At 42.9% G+C, this 19,182-nt stretch overlaps 1 protein-coding gene across 5 annotated transcripts in view; it reads left to right on the top strand.

Annotated features, from left to right (window-relative positions):
* The first annotated feature begins 929 nt into the window (after positions 1–929).
* Positions 930–19,182, top strand: part of SCP2 (sterol carrier protein 2) — a 122,924-nt gene continuing 104,671 nt past the window's right edge. For 3 of the 5 annotated variants that reach the window (XR_002725575.1, XM_023188385.2, XM_023188396.2), the window contains exon 1: positions 930–1,161. Coding sequence is in view for 3 of the 5 variants with exons in the window: in XM_023188385.2 (XP_023044153.1) it covers positions 1,093–1,161 (69 nt within the window). In the remaining 2 variants the exon portion in view is untranslated. The remainder of the gene's footprint in view (positions 1,162–19,182) is intronic. The other 2 variants (XM_023188391.3, XM_023188406.1) reach the window with 2 other exon arrangements.

Raw genomic sequence — 19,182 nt, 5'->3', positions numbered from 1 at the left:
GATATTGGGGAAGGGTGAATAAATTTTAAAAATATGTGGGTAGATAGGCAAACGGTTGCGTTCTTCTGAGTCTTTGATCAGCCTTCACATGTGAGGGGGTGTAGAGAAATAGTCACTTATGCATTCATCTAGCTCAATGAATCTGCATTTTTACATAAGATATAATAAACAGGGGGCTGGGAGCTGCGGTTTACGCCTGTAATCCCATCACTTTTCGAGGCCGAGGTGGGCAGATCACCTGAGGTCAGGAGTTCCAGACCAGCCTGGCCAACATGGCAAAACCCCATCTCTACTAAAAATACAAAAATTAGCCAGGAATGATGGCGTGCGCCTATAATCCCAGATACTCGGGAGGTTGAGGCAGGAGGATTGCTTGAACTCAGGAGGTGGAGGCTGCAGTGAGCCGTGTTCGCGGCATTGCACTCCAGCCTGGGCGATAGAGCGAGACTCCGTCACAAACAAACAAACATGGAAGGCTGTTTCTACCCGGTTTGCTGGAATAAAGTCTCTGTCTTCCAAATTCCTTTTCGGAGAACTTTTGTTCACAAGATTAAAAAAGGTTAGGCAGCTGCTTACGGAGCCTGTATTTTTTTATTTAGACATTGTATTCATGTGTGAGATCCTGCCCATCCCCACTTTCTTGGTGTCCTGTGAGTTTTAATTCATGAATTCACTCTCAACTGCCACCGCTAACAGGACACAGGCCAATTCCAACACGAACCCCAACGGCTCTCCTCAGGATCACCTTTCCTGCCAATCCCTCCTCTCAGTCTTAGGCCCCACTACAGGCCTACTCCTGCTCACCGCACAGGCTCAGAGATGGGGACGGGCTGACTCAGTCCCACGCCCAAGTCCGCAAATTAGTGCTGCAGCCGCCAAGGGTTAGAGAACGTTCCCTACCCCACAGGACGCGCCCCGCCCCCGCGCCCCGCCCCGCCTCCCCAACGCACCCCCACGCACGCGCACTCTCACGCGGCTGTGTTGCGGTCCGCGGCCCTGGCTTCGGGGCTTCAGGGAGCTCCGGTGCAGTTTGCGCCTGTCAGTCCCGGCAGTCGTCCGCCGCGCCGGCCCCCGTCCCGCACTGGTGCAGCCATGTCCTCTTCCCCGTGGGAGCCTGCGTCCCTGCGCCGGGTGTTCGTGGTGGGGGTTGGCATGACCAAGGTAAACCGAGCCGCGGCCCCGTTGGCCGGCTGAGGCTCGGGGGCGGTGGGTGCCGGGTTTCTCTGTCCCTCCGGTCTCTTAGCTTCGGCTGCTCCGCGCGTGGGGCATCAGCAGGCGACTTGGTAGCTTGTAATATGCGGAATCTCTCGGGTCATAGCGTCTCGGGCTGGTTCCTGCGGCCTTCTGCTTCCTCCTTCCCTTTTCTTCTGCTCAGAGTTCATGAAGCAGCCCCGAGATAACCCAAGGATCTCACCTCTTTAGATTCTGAGAGGAGTCCCGAGGTGTGTGGGCTGGCTTGCCCCGGAGGGAGGCAGGTCGTGAATGCCGTCTGCTCGACCCTCCCAGGAACAGCCCCCACACGAGGAGCCCTCGTAGAGACAGCTCCAGATGTGGATGGCGAGGAGAAACGCTGCTGATGCCCAGCGCCTCGGCCCAAGTGGCAGAGTCCGGCCTTCCTCTGTCCTTTTGGTGACTGCTTGGGACCCGGACGCCGCAGGCTCCCACGGCCTTTTCCCCCTCATTGCCCGCATGCTCTCTGAATGCCAAACTGCCTTTCGTTTCTCCCCCGACTCAGTTGTCTGATGCCTCTGTTGCTTCTGTTTTGTTTGTACCGTGTATCTTCACCTGGTTAACTTTTGTGCATCCTGAAAGGATCCGTTCAGATCGGATCTTCTCCAGGACGCCTCGGATCTTCTGACTTTCCCCTGGAGCCTTGCACTGTGCTTACCTCTGTCTTACACTTACTATACTTACACTTAACACTTACTAGGCAGTACCGAAGCTCTATATGCGTCTGTGCGCCGCCTTAGCATGACAGCTCCTTTAGACTGGGTACCTGGCTTATTCACTGCTCTGCCCCTCACCCTGATCGTTCCTGATGCCTGAAGACCCTCAGTGAATGTTAGTTGAGCAATCCTAAATGGATATGCTTTGTGAAAGAGTTCTTAGGGAGAGTGCTATTTCTGAGAAAACAGTCTTAAAATGTTTATTATTTTACCAGTGGGCTGAGCGTATGCAATTCAGTCCAACATGTAAATAGGCCAGGCACGGTGGCTCATGCCTGTAATCCCAGCACTTTGGGATGCCAAGGCGGGTGGATCACCTGAGGTCAAGAGTTCGATACCAGCCTGGCCAACATGGTGAAACCCCGTTTCTATTAAAAATAGCAAAATTAGCTGGGCATGGTAGCACACACCAGCTACTCGGGAGGCTGAGGTGGGAGGATTGCTTGAGCCTGGGAGATGGAGGTTTCAGTGAGCCGAGATCATGCAACTGCACCCCAACCTGGGCCATAGAGTCAGTCCTTGTCTCAACAAAAACCAAAAATATCCATGTAAATGGAAAAGTGGACCAATATCTTATGAAGCAGAAGGACATCATCCTAGTGTTTCACAGAAGGGGAGGCTTCTATCACAGGTGGACAGTAAAATCTTTCGAAGTAAGGTATTAATGCAGTCAAATCTGCCTCTGGCTGCTGAATGCCTGATTATATGTGCTGTATGGAAAAGCACAGTTGTCTAAACCTTTGGGAAATAGATGTGTTCCTTTTTCCTCAAGTTGGGAGGTAGAGGTGGGGTAGGTGTTACAGTCCAAAGGGAAGGGGTGAGGAGTTTGGGTAGTGCCATTAATGATGTGCCTATTTGGCCAGTGTACTTTCCTGTGGGTCTGGTCTTCTGGACTGTGGGGCAGAGTCCGATGGAGGAGGGAGAAATATTGACTAGACAACACTGTAACACTTTTTTTTTTTTGGAGACAGGGTTTTGCTCTGTCAACCAGATGGGAATGCAGTGGTGCAATCATAGCTCACTGCAGCCTTGAACTCGTGGACTCTAGCAATCCTCCCGAATAGCTAGGACTACAGGCATGCTACCATACCCGGCTAATTAAATTTTTTTTTTTTTTTTTGTAGAGACGTGTCTCACTACTTACTACTAGATGGGTCTCATTTCTACCATATATTACTATTACAATTTATCATAATACTTTATTTTTATTTTTTGAGACAGAGTCTCACTCTGTCCCCTAGTCTGGAGTGCAGTGGGGCGATCTCAGATCACTGCAACCTCTGCCTCCCGGGTTCAGGTGGTTCTGCTCAGCCTCCCGAGTAGGTGGGATTACAGGTGTGTGCCACCATGTCTAGCTACTTTTTGTATTTTTATTTATTTTATTTTTTGACACAGATTCTTCCTGTGTCACCCAGAATGGAGTGCAGTGGTGCAGTCTCAGCTCACTGTAACCTCTGCCTCCTGGGTTCAAACAATTCCCGTGTCTCAGCCTTCTGACCAGCTAGGATTATAGGTGTGCGCTACCACACCTGGCTAATTTTTATATTTTTAGTAGAAACAGGGTTTCATCATGTTTGCCAGGCTGGTCTTAAACTCCTGGCCTCAAGTGATTTCTCTGCCTCAGCCTCCCAAAATATTGGGATTACCAGTATGAGCCACGGTGCCCAGCCTAGGTAATACTTGAAAGTTCCATTGATAGATCTCAGCTGTTGGGGTTCCTCTGTTATGTTTCTCAATTTAAATAGCTGAATTTGACAATATGAAGTTCTCTTAAGGAGGTTTTATTATTCACTGTAGGAAATGAGTTGGAATTCCTATGGTGGATATCAACAGGTTTTTTTTTTTTTTTTTGAGACAGAGTCTCGCTCTGTTGCCCAGGCTGGAGTGCAGGGGTGCGATCTCAGCTCACTGCAAGCTCGGCCTCCCGGGTTCACGCCATTCTCCTGCCTCAGCCTCCCAAGTAGCTGGGACTACAGGTGCCCGCCACCACGCCCAGCTAATTTTTTGTATTTTTTAGTAGAGACGGGGTTTCACTGTGTTAGCCAGGATGGTCTCAACCTGCAGACCTTGTGATCCACCCACCTTGGCCTCCCAAAGTGCTGGGATTACAGGTGTGAGCCACCGTACCCGGCCATCAACAGGTTTTAACACAACTAAGTCATGGCTGCCATCTGGCTGACAGCAAGCCACACCCTTCGCTTATGCTGCCTATCTCCAGATATACCCTCTTTTCATTTACTTAAATGCTGCTTATCTTTCAAGAACTAGTCCAAGTCCTATACCTTCTTAAATCTTCCTCAGATTACTCCAGTACACCAGTCACCTTTTTTGAAATTCTGGTGCCCTTATAGTCAGAACATATAATTTAGCACTTCAGTTTTCTAGTACTTTTATGTATGGTAATTTCATGAAATACATCTTACATCACAATCCAGTAAACACATACAAAACTTATTTGTAACAACTGAAACAATTTGTTAAAGCAACGCTTATTGCATGTGATGAACTCTTGGTATCCCTAAGGTATATTTAAAAAAAAAAAAATTGTTGCTTGGCTGGACGTGGTAGCTTATGCCTGAAATCTCAGCACTTTAGGAGGGCAAGGCGGGTGTATCTCTTGAGCCCAGGATTTGAGAACAGCCTTGGCTCTATTGGCAAAACCCCATCTCTACTAAAAATACAAAAAATTGGGTGGGCTTAGTGGCACACATCTGTAGTCCCAACCACTCAGGAGGCTTAGGTGGGAGGATCACCTGAGCCTGGGAAGTCGAGGCTGCAGTGAGCCCTGTTTGAGCCACCACACTCCAGCCAGGGAAAGGGGAGGAAAACTCTGCCAAAAAAAAAAAAAAAAAAAAAAAAAAAAAAGTGCTGCTCACAACCTACTAAATTGATTTGGTCATAATCTAATAAGTACAAATTTCAGTTTGAAAAATATTACATTATTTTATTTAATTCTCAGCATGTAATGGATTTTTATATATCCATTCAATTATCTGACTCTAAGGCTCAGAGGGACTAAGTAATTTATTTTGGTGCAGCTTTTAAGTTTTGGAACTGCCTTACTTGAAATCTTTCCATGCCATCTCTACCGTATATTACTGTTATAATTTATCATTGAGACATATATTCAGTAAATATTCTATGGGTTATATGCTAGAGATGCAAAAATGAGAAAAACAAAGTTCCTGTTTTAAAGGAATGTCTAATCTGGAGGAGAAAAGAATAAACAAGTAATTTAAATAAGATTATTTGAGATATTTGTTTAAACATGGCAAATTGAGAACATGAATTTATCTCTGTTGGTGCTTTCCATATCCCACTAAAGCAACAATAAGGAAAGAAAATGATGTTAATCCACAAGGGCAAAGTGAGTAGGAGAGGAAACAATCCTGAGAGATATCAGAAAATTTTTGGAAGATTTTAAGTTGGTGGAGAAGTGGTCACTGACTCAGAGCAGGGGGACCACTACCCAAGTTCTGAAGAGGGGTTATACGGGTTGAGTCTCCCAGCAGAACTCCAGAAGGTCCAAAACTTGGATATAGTAGGTGCCAGGCAGGGTGGGAAAGAAGAAAAAGACTATTCTGAGGAACAGTTAGGTCCCAATCTCTTTTACTACCAGGTGACTTTACCTTTTCTTAGCAGAGTATTGGAGACTTTTTCTCTGGGAAAACTGAACAGATGAAGAGGCTCTAGAATCATCTGAGCTGTTAGGCCCAAGGTGAAAAAAGGGGAATTAAATTGAATTCTGCATGCTAAAGGGTAGTACTTCCCAGCTGTGAGAAGCAACACTGGTAGTCACACATGTATTACTTTCCTGGCAGAGATTTGGAAAATTATTTGAAATGGCTCCAGAGAGAAGCCAGCTTGCTACTCCATCATCTTATGGTGAAGATTAGCAAGCAGTTGATAAGCTTCATTCATGCAGAGAGCTTCCTTCAGGCGTTTAATTGTTTTAATTATGAACAAATAGCCAAGGATCACCAGACATTCAAGGAAAATTTCCAACAAGACAACGGTCAACCCCCCACTCAAAAACAGCAAAATACTAAGGGAAAAATTTGGAGGAGGGATCAGAAGACACTTAGGGAACAAAAGAAGACCTAAACTGCAACAACTTCAGGGAGATAAGTGAAAATATTACATCTCTGAAAAGAGAACTGAATGCTGTTAAAAAAAAAAAAAAAAAGATATAGGAAAGAGCTCTTAGGAAATTAAACATATTTTGACCAAAACAAAATATTCAATAGAAGATAACGTAAAGGAAATCTGGAAAATGGAGCAAGAACAAAGAAATGGGTATTAGGAGAGAAAATAAAATTAAATGATTAATAAAAAAGATCTAATGTCTAGTTAATGAGTTCTAGAAAAAGAACTGAGAACACAGAAAGTAGGAAATTATCAGAGAAATATGGAGAATTTTCCAAACTGAATTTTTCAGTTTGAAGAGTCAATCCAATGAATAAAAAGAAAACTCATATCAAGGTACATTATCATGAAATATCAGAACCGTAGCATTAGATTTCTCAACAGAAACCTTGGAAGCTACAAATTTCAGGATAATGCTTTCAAAATTCTTAAGTAAAATTTTTTTATCCTAGTATTCTATTCCCTAATAAATAGTCCAAATTTGAGAAAAAATTTTTAATGTAAGCACTAAAAAATGTACTTTTTACACATCCCTACTCACAAAGCTAATTAGAGAATGAATGTGTCCACCAAAATGGTGGAGTAATCCAAGGAAGAAGATACTGGATCCTGGAAACAGGGTAACATAGAATAGTGAGAAAAGCCCCAGGATGACATCTGTGCAGTGACTCAGTTTGAAATATGTTCTGGATGGTTCCAGGAGGGAGGTCTCTAGAAAAAAACATTTTGACCATGTTTTAAGAGAGATTTTAGAGATATTAGAGTTGGGGTTAGGCACATAAAAAGCAAATGAAATGAAATACATGAGTTATGCAAATTAAAATCAGTAATTATGTTACTGAGCATTAGCATTAGTATTGTTATGAGATTATTATGTGTGTAACATAGTTTAAAATACATATATATAATTCTGCTTCATCCCTTGGTGCTTGAGAATTAAGATTCTTGGTGGAGAAGAAAAGAGATACAGATGTAATACAGAAGGGAGAAGGTAGAAAATTCTATAATTCTGAATTTCTGAAGAAAAGAGATACAGATATTAAACAGAAGGGAATAGGTAAAAAATTCTATAATTCTGAAAAAGTACTAGTGTAAACTTTAGTATTTCATCTTTAAATATTAGTATAAACTTTAATTAGCATTTCATCTTTATTTTTCTGACTCTGTCCACTGAAGAAGCTTAGAAATAATGACCAAATCTGTGACATCCATACCATTGTGGTCTTAAAATATCTTTTTCTACTAGAAGAAATGGCTGGTTGCAGAAATTGCTGATTCCACATGAGGCAGGAAATGTACAATGTAAGTCTAGAATATTTTGTCACTCCTAATTGCAAAGAAGTTTTCTTTCTTTCTTTCTTTTTTTTTAGATGGAGTCTTGCTCTGTCGCCCAGGCTGGAGTGCAGTGGCTGGATCTCAGCTCGCTGCAAGCTCTGCCTCCCGGGTTTTACACCATTCTCCTGCCTCAGCCTCCCGAGTAGCTGGGACTACAGGCGCCCGCCACCTCGCCCGGCTAGTTTTTTGTATTTTTAGTAGAGACGGGGTTTCACCGTGTTAGCCAGGATGGTCTCGATCTCCTGACCTAGTGATCCGCCCGTCTGGGCCTCCCAAAGTGCTGGGATTACAGGCGTGAGCCACCGCGCCCGGCTGCAAAGAAGTTTTCAAAGCCTATTTGAGTGATGCCAAAAAGATTCAGGAGCCAACCTGAAGTTCTCACTTACCAAAGTTGAGAAAATTTGAGCTTTAAAAAAGATAGTAATTGCAGTTGATTAAAACCCATCAAGCTGGGCACAGTGGCTCATGCCTGTAGTCCTAGCACTTTGGGAGGCTGAGGCGGGTGGATCGCTTAATTATTAAGCCCAGGAGTTTGAGACCAGCCTGGGCAACATGGCGAAACCTCGTCTCTACTAAAAAAAAAAAAAAAAAAAATCAAAAATTAAGAAAAAAATCAAACCTATCAAGTATGTTTAAACATGAGTTTGTGATAATATTTTAAAAATCAACTAATTACAGTCTTTGGAGGATAATAGGGAACCTACTCATGGTCTTGAAAATTTATTGTTGTTTTTCCTGTATGAACTGTATCATTGGATAATTAAATAGTAGATGAGGAGTAGCGTCTTCTATCAAATGTATTTAAGTAATAACTGAAAAAGAAATGACAGAACATTACCATCATTTTTGACAGCTGCCAATGAATTGATCTAGCAGGGGTTCTCAAAATATGGTTTGTGGAGTCCTGGGGGGCAGTCTCTGAGACCATTTGAGGGGACCTGAAAGATCAAGACTATTCATAACAATACTAAGATATTATTTGTGATTTTCATCGTATGTTGACATTTACACTGATGGTGCAAAAGCAATGGTGGGTAACACTGTTGGCATCTTAGCGTGAATCAAAGCAGTGGCACCAAACTGGTAGTCACTGTATTTGTTATGCACTTATGCATTCACAGGGAAAAAGAAAAGCACTAATTTTCACTTAAGACCTCAATGAAGCAGAAAACATTTGTTAATTTTATTGAATCTCAACCCTTAAGAGATGATTTGCATTGTGAGCTAAACTAACTACTTTTTTCGTGAAACACATTTTACTTGAGAGAACAAATGGCACACATGTGATGGTTAATTCATACTTGAGTATTTTACAGACATTTTCTCAAAAACGAATGAAGTCAGCAGTCACTTCAAGGAAAACAACTAAAGTGCTTCTAATGAGAAAATTTGAGCTTTCAAGTGAAAATTAGAATTTTAGAAAACTTGTATCTGCTTGATAACTTTCTACTATTTAAAATTTATTATTATTTTTTAAACGGGATGGGTAATATTAACAAAGGTGAGTTTTTGGAATTATATAAAGTCAAAATTTGAAAGGGCCATATAACTCTTGAAGCCACTATTTTTCCAGAAAACCAATGGATGATGTTCTGCATTCTTTAAATAATGATCCACTCATTTATGTATACATTGAATGGATCAGTAAGAGATCCATTCAGATACATGATTTTATTATAACAGAGTATGAAAAGTTCATTGATACCGTTTGAAATTCTACATTCCAACTAATCTTTAAGAAACCTTGGCCTGGGTGCGGTGGCTCACGCCTGTAATCCCAGCACTTTGAGAGGCCGAGGTGGGTGGATCACCTGAGGTTAGGAGTTTGAGACCAGCCTGGCTAATGTGGTGAAACTCTGTTTCTACTAAAAATACAAAAAATTAGCCAGGCATGGTGGCGCGTGCCTATAATCCCAGCTACTCAGGAGGCTGAGGCAGGAGAATCGCAGGAACCTGGGAGGCAGGGGTTGCAGTGATCTGAGATCCCGCCATTGCACTCCAGTTTGGGCAACAAGAGTGAAACTCCGTCTCAAAAAAAAAAAAGGAGAATTAAAAAAGAAACCTCTACTTGACCGGGCGTAGTGGCTCATGCCTGTAATCCCAGCACTTTGAGAAGCGGAGGAGGGTGGATCACCTGAGGTCAGAAATTCGAGACCAGCCTGGTCAACATGGCAAAACCCCGAAACCCTGTTTTTATTAAAAATACAAAAAGTAGCCAGGCATGGTGGTGGACGCCTGTAATCCCAGCTACTTGAGAGGCTGAGGCAGGAGAATCACTTGAACCCAGGAGGTGGAGGTTGTATTGAGCTGAGATTGTGCCATAGCACTTCAGCCTCAGCCACAGTGCTAGCTAGATTCAGTCAAAAAAAAAAAAAAAAAAAAAAAAAAAAGAAAGAAACATCCTCTCTCAAGAAAAAAAAAGGAATGTCCATGCTCAGTTGGGTCCAGTGACTCATGCCTGTAATCCCAGCAGCTGGGGAGGCTGAGGTGGAAGACTCACTTGAGCCCAGGAGTTTGAGACCAGTCTATGGAATATGGCAAGACCCTGTCTCTACAAAAGATTAAAAAATTAGCTGGGTGCAATAGTGTATGCCTGTAGTCCCAGCTACTCAGGAGGCTGAGGCAGGAGGATTGCTCTAGCCTAGGAGTTGGAGGCTGCAGTGAGCTACATTCATGTCACTGTACTGCAGCCTGGGTGACAGAGCAAGACCCTATCTTTAAAAAAAAAAAAAAGAATATCCACAATTCCAACAGTCTTCCCTTTTCCCACTACATATCTGTTAGGTCACATGATATACGTCATAGACTTCAACTAAAACAACATAATGCTAAAGTTCGAATGAAGAATCTGATATGAGAATTCAACTGTCTCCTGAATTAAAGAGAATTGCAGAAATGCAAAACAATGCCATTCTTCCCACTTTATTTTGGAAAATATAATTATTTTTCATAGAAATTATGTTAACATGTAATGGATTTATTGTTTTTGATGAATTGGAAAATCTTTTAAAATGTCTTTAGTTTTAAGTTCTATTATGATAGCTATTAGTAGATATAACCTTAATAATCGAAAGCTCTTTGGCATTTTCTTTTTGTTTTGTTTTTTTTTTTTTTTTTTTTTTTTGAGACGGAGTCTCGCTCAGTCGCCCAAGCTGGAGTGCAGTGGCACGATCTCGGCTCACTGCAAGCTCCGCCTCCCGGGTTCACGCCATTCTCCTGCCTCAGCCTCCCAAGTAGCTGGGACTACAGGCGCCCGCCACCACGCCCAGCTAAATTTTTGCATTTTTAGTAGAGACGGGGTTTCACCGTGTTAGCCAGGATGGTGTGGATCTCCTGACCTCGTGATCCACCCGTCTCAGCCTCCCAAAGTGCTGGGATTACAGGCGTGAGCCACCGCGCCTGGCCTGTTTGGCATTTTCAGTAATCTTCAAGAGTGTAAAGGGGTCCTGAAACTAAGAAGTTTGACAATCACTAGATCTAGTCTCTACTGCTAACAACACAGAGAAACAATCAGTATATGCTTCCTAATGAAAGAATATACTACCACCTGTAGTTTTGTCAAAGGGATAGAATGTACGATCAACTTTTGGATCCAGTTGCCAATTTACAGGAAATACAGAGAACATAAGTCGCGTTCAACTACATGAGTAGGCAGTCTGCAAAATCCAGACTCTGGGAAACTGTAGGTCAAATGCTTGGGTTCTTCAACAGACATGTCCTACTGCATTTGAAAGGAAAAGAAAGTAGTAGAGGGGAGCCTGTAGATTAAAAGAGAATTAAAAGACTTTCTAATAAATGGGCAATACTAAACTATAATGTCTTTGGATGCATATTTGGGTGATAAAAGTATGAAATATTCCAAGAGAGTAATTACTGTAAGAATCGGGATAGTAATTACTTTGGGGGTAGAGTGGGGATTGAGATTGGGACAGAGTACATGGAGGAGTTTCTGGGGTGGAGGACAAAGTTCTATTTCTTGATCTGGGTGATGGTAGCAAGGGTTTTGCCTTAAAACAATTTATTAGGGTATGCATTTAACTCCAGAAAAAAAAAATCCTAAAAATTGTACAGTAAGGAAATGCGATCATAAGTAGAAAACTGGCCCAGTAGTTGAAAAAAATGTATTTAATAAAGCAAACACTGAGAATTAACACCAAATTGTGATTCTGCTATGTAAGGAGGGTAAGAGAGATGTAAACTAATGTATATGTGGGGTAGCAGAAAAGGCCTGATCCTCATTGGTCTTCATAGGAGATTATGATATGACTTCTTAAATTGATGAAGAAAGAAATAGTAGTATAAGAATATTTAGAAACATGTCAGTTTCTTTCTTTTTTTTTTTTTTTTAAGACAGAGTCTCGCTCTGTCACCCAGGCTGGAGTGCAGTGGCGGGATCTCAGCTCACTGCAAGCTCCGCCTCCCGGGTTCCCGCCATTCTCCTGCCTCAGCCTCCCGAGTAGCTGGGACTACAGGCGCCCGCCACCTCGCCCCGCTAGTTTTTTGTATTTTTAGTAGAGACGGAGTTTCACTGTGTTAGCCAGGATGGTCTCGATCTGCTGACCTCGTGATCCGCCCATCTCGGCCTCCCAAAGTGCTGGGATTACAGGGTTGAGCCACCGCGCCCGGCCAGAAACATGTCAGTTTCTAACAAGAAATATCTGAAAGAATTGAAAGTGGATGCTTTGGGAGCAAATAAGACTACTGGGTGGCCGGGAGCGGTGGCTCAAGCCTGTAATCCCAGCACTTTGGGAGGCTGAGACGGGTGGATCACGAGGTCAGGAGATCGAGACCATCCTGGCTAACACGGTGAAACCCCGTCTCTACTAAAAAAAAAATACAAAACACTAGCTGGGCGTGGTGGCGGGCGCCTGTAGTCCCAGCTACTCGGGAGGCTGAGGCAGGAGAATGGCGTAAACCGGGGAGGCGGAGCTTGCAGTGAGCTGCGATCCGGCCACTGCACTCCAGCCTGGGCCACAGAGCGAGACTCCGTCTCAAAAAAAAAAAAAAAAAAAAAAGACTACTGGGTGCAGAGTAGTGAGACAGGATTGCCAGGATTGCTGTTTATATTATAAAGTTTGTGATACTTTTTGTCTTTGTCTTTTGTTTTTGCATTTCTTTTATGAAAAAATAAAATATAAATAGAACATTACTAGCACCTCAGAAGGCCCTCTTGTATCCTCTTCCAGCCACTGACCCCTTGCCTTCAAAGGGTTACCATTATTCTGACTTCTGACCTTTTTTTTTTTTTTTTTTTTGAGACGGAGTCTTGCTCTGTCGCCGGAGCTGGAGTGCAGTGGCCAGATCTCAGCTCACTGCAAGCTCCGCCTCCCGGGTTTACGCCATTCTCCTGCCTCAGCCTCCGGAGTAGCTGGGACTACAGGCGCCCGCCACCTCGCCCGGCTAGTTTTTTGTATTTTTAGTAGAGACGGGGTTTCACCGTGTTAGCCAGGATGGTCTCGATCTCCTGACCTCGTGATCCGCCCGTCTCGGCCTCCCAAAGTGCTGGGATTACAGGCTTGAGCCACCGCGCCCGGCCCTTCTGACCTTTAATATGCTGGATTAATTCTGGCTTTTTTTGTTCAACATTATGTTTGTGAGAGTCATCCATAATTTTATGTATAATTATAGTTTTTTCATTTTTGTTGATGTAACATAGTCCATTGTGTGAATATATTGAGAGGTGAAGCCAGCTGGACTTCCTGGGTCAAGTAGGGACTTGGAGAACTTTTCTGTCTAGCTAGAGGATTGTAAATGCAACAATCAGCACTCTGTAAAAACGCACCAATCAGCTCTCTGTGTCTAACTAAAGGATTGTAAACGTACCAATTAGCACTCTGTAAAATGGACCAATCGGCACTCTGTAAAATGGACCAGTCAGCTCTCTGTAAAATGGACCAATCAGCAGGATGTGGGTGGGGCCAAATAAGGAACTAAAAGCTGACCACCCCAGCCAGCAGCGGCAACCCACTGGGGTCCTCTTACATGCTGTAGAAGCATTGTTCTTTTGCTCGTCATGAGGAATCTTGCTGCTGTTCACTTTTTGGGTCTGCACTACTTTTATGAGCTGTTAACACTCACCGTGAGGGTCTGCAGCTTCATTCCTGAAGTCAGCGAGACCACGAACCCACTGGGAGGAACAAACAACTCCACGACACACCACCTTTAAGAGCTGTAACACTCACTGCAAAGGCCTGCAGCTTCACTCCTGAAGTCAGCAAGACTACGAACCCACCGGAAGGGAGAAACTCTGGACACATCTGAACATCTGAAGGAAGAAACTCTGGATACACCATTTTAAGAGCTGTAACACTCACCGCAAGGATCTGCGGCTTCATTCTTGAAGTCAGCAAGACCAAGAACCCACCGGAAGGAATAAATTCTGGACACAATATTATCAAAGATAAAGCTGGACACTAGTTACGGTAGTGAGGATTGACTTGAATCAGTAATAAGTATTGCAATAGGGAAAAGAGTTCAGTATGTACTGAACTCAACTTTGACAATTTTGATTTGTACAGAAGTCAGTGGGTGTTTAAAGGAAAAATGAGGGAGTGGGGTAGAGAGCAAGCAAGGGTTCAGTAGAGTCAGGGAAGTGGAAAATAAGAGTGTAAATGTGAGTAGGCCAGCTGTTTTGCCTCGCTAGCAATTACCTAATTTAGGATTCTGTCCTCTCACAGAGACTGGGAGACAGAGGCTATCCTCAGATGTTGGCTGGAACAAATAGTACATTGTTTTGGCAACCTAGAGTTTTGTCAGGCAAGCACTTTAAGCTGGGCAAGGGTTGTTTTAGAGATGTGGCCTTGTGCTGTTAGAAACTATGTGTTCAAATAGAGAAGAGCGCTCAGAGGAATCCAGCTAGAGTCTGTTCAAGGAGAAGATCCTTGTCATATACCAAAGTTTATCCAGTCTACTGTTAAAGGACATTTGGTAGTTTCCACATAAATTTGCTTTTAATTTTGAAGGAATCATGTTTTATGTGTTTATTTGCTTGACTAACCTTTTAAAACTTGACTTGATTTCAGTAAGAAATTAGAAAGTGGAGGCCACATGCGGTCGCGCATGCCTCTAATCCCAGCACGTTGAGAGGCTGAGGTGGGTGGAGCATTTGAGGTCAGGAGTTCGAGACCAGCCTGGCAAACATGGTGAAACCCCATGTGTACTAAAAATACAAAAAAAATAGCCGGGCATCATGGTGCGCACCTGTAATCCCAGTTACTGGGGAGTCTGAGGCAGGAGAATTGCTTGAACTTGGGAGGTGGAGGTTGCAGTGAGCTGAGATTGTGCCACTGCACTCCATTCTGGATGATAGAGCAAGACTGTCTCAAAAACAAACAAACAAAACAAAAACAAACAAAAAAAGAAAGTGGAGCAGTTTCACCATACAGATGATAATTTAATCATCAATGGATATTGCTTGTTAAGAGTCTAGCACAGTACTGTTGAAATGGGAAAGGTTCCCTTGTCCACCTCACAGGGTGTGCTATGGGTGTGTGGCGTACTTCTTCAGTGCCCCCCTGCTCAAACCTCTAGGGGAGCATACAGGCAGGTAGGCTGTGGGGCTCTGACTCCACAGCAGTGTCTAGGGCTGAGTGTTTACAGTTCCTGAAACCCCAGTGGGTGTGTGCTACAGGGTGCTCTCTTAGTCTGTAGGTGGCGTGTGTTAACCAGCTCAATTAGACCCCCTTATCACAAGAACAGATGGATTTCTGTATCCTGGGATTTCTTGCCTTGGTGTACCAGAAGAATTGGATCACACATGGGTTTGGAGAATGAGTGCAAGGTTTTATTGAATAGAAGTAGCTCTCAGCAGATGGGGGAACCAGAAGGGAGATGATTTTCCCCTGGAGTCAGCTGCTTAGTGGCCAGGGCTCTCCTCTGACTGCCCCTGCCAAACTCCGCCTCATCCCACTGGTAGATGACCTGCCGGTGTGCTGGTGTCTGTTGGTGTGCTCTTCTGCCAGTGTGCTCCTCTTGATGTGCTTTCGACGACCAGCCTCTTGCATCTTCTTCCACTGATGTGCTCCTCTCCACGTCTGGCCGCCTGTGTGTTTGCCTGCTAGGGTCTTGGGTTTTTATAGGCACAGGATGGGGGCATGGCAGGCCAGAGTGGTCTTGGGAAATACAACATTTGGGCAGGAAATGCCTGACTTCACCTAGGCCCGTGAAGTTCATTATTGCGGGATCTGACCAGCAGCCCGCAATGCAGTGGGGCGCTCTCTTTGTTACCAGGTGGATCGGCAGGTCGAGAAATAATAGACACATACAAGATAGTGAAAGCTGGGTCCAGGGGGGTCACTGCCTTCTGGTCCTGTGGTGCCAACAATGCACTGGATATGACAGAATTTATTATTAAGTGTAGTGAGGGTGGGGGTAGGTTAGTGAGGGATTTAGGATCATTTGATTATGAGGTGAGATGGTCACATGGGGATGAAGTAATTCTTTAACATAACATCCGTATGCAGAAGTACGGTATACAGAGATAAGAATTTACAATATAGTGTGTGCATCAGTAATTTCTAACACAGTCTTTCTGTAGCAAGCTATTAATCAGCAGTAACAGTTGCAGCAAGAGCTGGTTACAAACAATCCATAGTAACAGGACGTGAAACTAGACAACCAGTTAGATCAGAAATTCTCAGAAGGGAGTATGCCATAACCCTAAAGAGGCCTAGAAGCTGTGGCAAGATGAGGGCGTTTATAGCCCTATCTTATCCATATGGACAGGTGCCCCCCCCATGCGTCTGTTTATAGGCTCTCCACAAGGGTCACATTCTATTCCCAGAGCTATGAACATCTGCTTTTCTGGGATAGGAATCTTGGTGATGCAAAACCTCCCTGACTGCACGTCCGTTCATAGGCTCTCTGCATGGGGAAGCACATCACTCACTGTTGGCTCATTCTGGCAGTCCAACCTGGCATTGTCTTTACATAATCCTGCATGCAATTTTGTGTTCACAATAATCAGGAGCATTTCATCTTTTATTCCATAGCAATAGTTTCAGGGGGTCTCCCTACATCTCCCTCTTTTCTCTGATTTAAATGAACCGTAGCAATCATAGCTTGGTGCTGGTTACGATTGGATTGAAGGATTTTTTTTCCAATTTTACACATGAACAATAAACCAATAGCACAAATAATACACAGAACAAAATTAATGACAGTGGATCCTCCCAAAGATTTTACCCATTGAATGGGGTTGAGATTAGATAACCCCTTAGGGATACCATCCAAAACTTCAGCACTGGGTAAAGCAGTTAAGTGTGCTTGAGAGGCCTCAAAAATCTGTTCTTTTAGCTTGCTTATGTCTGAACTTAAATTATCTTCTCTTCCTTGTAAATGGCGTTTTACTGATTCCCAATTGTGAACAGACTCATTATATTGAAATGGAGTTATACAAAAATCAGAAGTATTCCAATCACATTGCATTTGTAATCTATGTTCTAAACTCATAATTCTATCTCCCATCCATGTAACAGTTTGTGTTAGATCATTAATTTGGCCAATTTTTGATCAATACCTGACTGAGAATTCCACATCCGAGTAGAATTTTTTTTGCCATTTATCCACAAAATGAACAGTTTGAATAGATTGATGTAATGCAACTCCAGCAGTAGCAGCAGTCGCAGTAACAACAATCAAGCCCATTATTAACTGCAATTAATGTAAAAATAAATCATTTACTCCTTTTAAGAATTTTTTGTAAAATATTGTTAATAGCATGGATAGAAGGGGAAGATTCCCAAGGCCTATGTAAGGTTACGGGGAGCCAAATACCTTCTCTGGCTCTGACTATTAAAATACTATGATATTGTTTAAAGGATGAGTCAATACAAGAATACAAGTAACAATTAACACAGGTAATTATGTCGGTTTTTGAACTAATATGCATCTTTCCTACTAATAACATATATAGTGATTTAACACAGCTTTTAAGTGGTATAGTTTTGTTGGACTCCATATAGATAGTATATATATTTTGGGATGGTACTCTTTTTTGTGAATGTGGATTGGGGGGAATAGATTGAGAGATGGTGGGGGAACATTAGCAATGAGGAGGTATAAGTCCTCATAATCTTTACTGTCCCATCTTTGAATTGACCTTTTGATGATTGCCATAGTGATATTTTTGGCTGTGTGGAAATAGTAGTGTAAATCAATCTATTGTCTTAGTTTTTGAGGTGACAAGGTGGGTTTACTTATAACTTTCTCCAGCCCAAACTCTCATACCAGTCATAGCTGTGGTTAATCTCCATAATTCTGAATGTTCAGTTCCTAAGTGGGGAACAACAAGCCTTGGCTTTGGAGGGGCAACCCCTGCCCCTTTCCACTTAAAAGGAAAAAAGGAGTTTAATCTATGATATAATAGGGGAGGGCTGTCACTACTGTTTTGATAAGTAATATCATAGAGAAAATATTGACAATCTCTGTGACCCTGAGAGCAATCATTAGTAATATGACCTTTAGGAGCCCAATCAGCAGTGGTGTAGTGAGAAGAATTAAATAACACCATTCCTTCTGAACTAACACAATCCTTCCATATTAATTTGTCAGCATTTGAAGGCAAGTTGAGAGGACATGCAGGTCCTAAAGGCTTATATTGCGATATGTGAATATTATCAGTGATTCCTGTTTTGATTTGCCTTAGAGGTTTTAATGAGAGCCCTGATACCAAGTGTCCTAAGGGAGGGACAGAGTGACCAGATGGTAGTGTGACTGCCCAAGTTTGAATATCTAATGAGAGACATCCATTAGTGGGTCCCAGGCACAAAGGTGGATACCGAAAACCTAAAGTGATATTGAAAAGGGTTCCTTCTTCTGAAGGTTGAACGGGACAACGATCATCTACAGAACCAGGCATCCAAATACTATCACTAACATAGACCGCGATAGGGGTGTCCATCCATGTCATGGCTGGAATAAGAGGAGGAAAAGGAATATAGGCCCAATATTTATAGTTTTTTTTTTAACAGTCTGTAGGGTGACAGAGGGTAGAAGGATCAGTATCAGGAGGAGGCAGAGGTTGAGCCGGACCTGGATCGCTGGAGACAAGTTGTTCAGGATGGCTGACTGGATTGTCTGTTGTAAAGGAGTTAGCATCGTCATTTTCTTCTTTATAGTGATACGTTGACGTCCTAACCCAATCAAAGTGGCTATTTGATCAAAATATATTGAAAGAGTTTTAGAGGCTGAATTAGGAAGAAATACCCATTCAACTAGAGAATCATTTTGGACTTATCCCAAGCAAAGTGGCTATTTGATCAAAATATATTGAAAGAGTTTTAGAGGCTGAATTAGGAAGAAATACCCATTCAACTAGAGAATCATTTTGTACTATAAGTCCCGTAGGAGAGTGGATGGAAGGAAAAACTAAAAATTGTAAAGGTAAATTTGGGTCAATACGAGAGACTTGTGCCTTTCTCACTCGTTTCATGAAAGTTTTGCTTCACTTATGTATGTATATAGCGTACTGGGTTGTAAAATGTATTTTATTGTGGTTTGCAGTCAAAAGAATATTCAAAGTCATTTTGCTTTAGCATGACCACTCAGCAGCAAAGCACTACATCTTACCTAATCACTCATCAAGTTCAGTAGATTTTACTTCCCTTGTATTTCTTAGGTCTATTTCTTTCTATCTTTTTTGCTTCTGTCTTAGCCCTCACTTGGCCTGTTTCAGAATCATGCTAGTTGGTCTCACTGCCTCCTGCCATACTCCTTTCATCATTTCTCCACATTGTGTCTAGGATGATCTAAAATG

The sequence above is a fragment of the Piliocolobus tephrosceles genome, chromosome 1, assembly GCF_002776525.5.
Source record: "Piliocolobus tephrosceles isolate RC106 chromosome 1, ASM277652v3, whole genome shotgun sequence".
NCBI lineage: Eukaryota > Metazoa > Chordata > Mammalia > Primates > Cercopithecidae > Piliocolobus > Piliocolobus tephrosceles.
The sequence above is the reverse complement of the archived record's forward strand: the minus strand, read 5'-3'. Positions and strand labels throughout refer to the sequence as shown.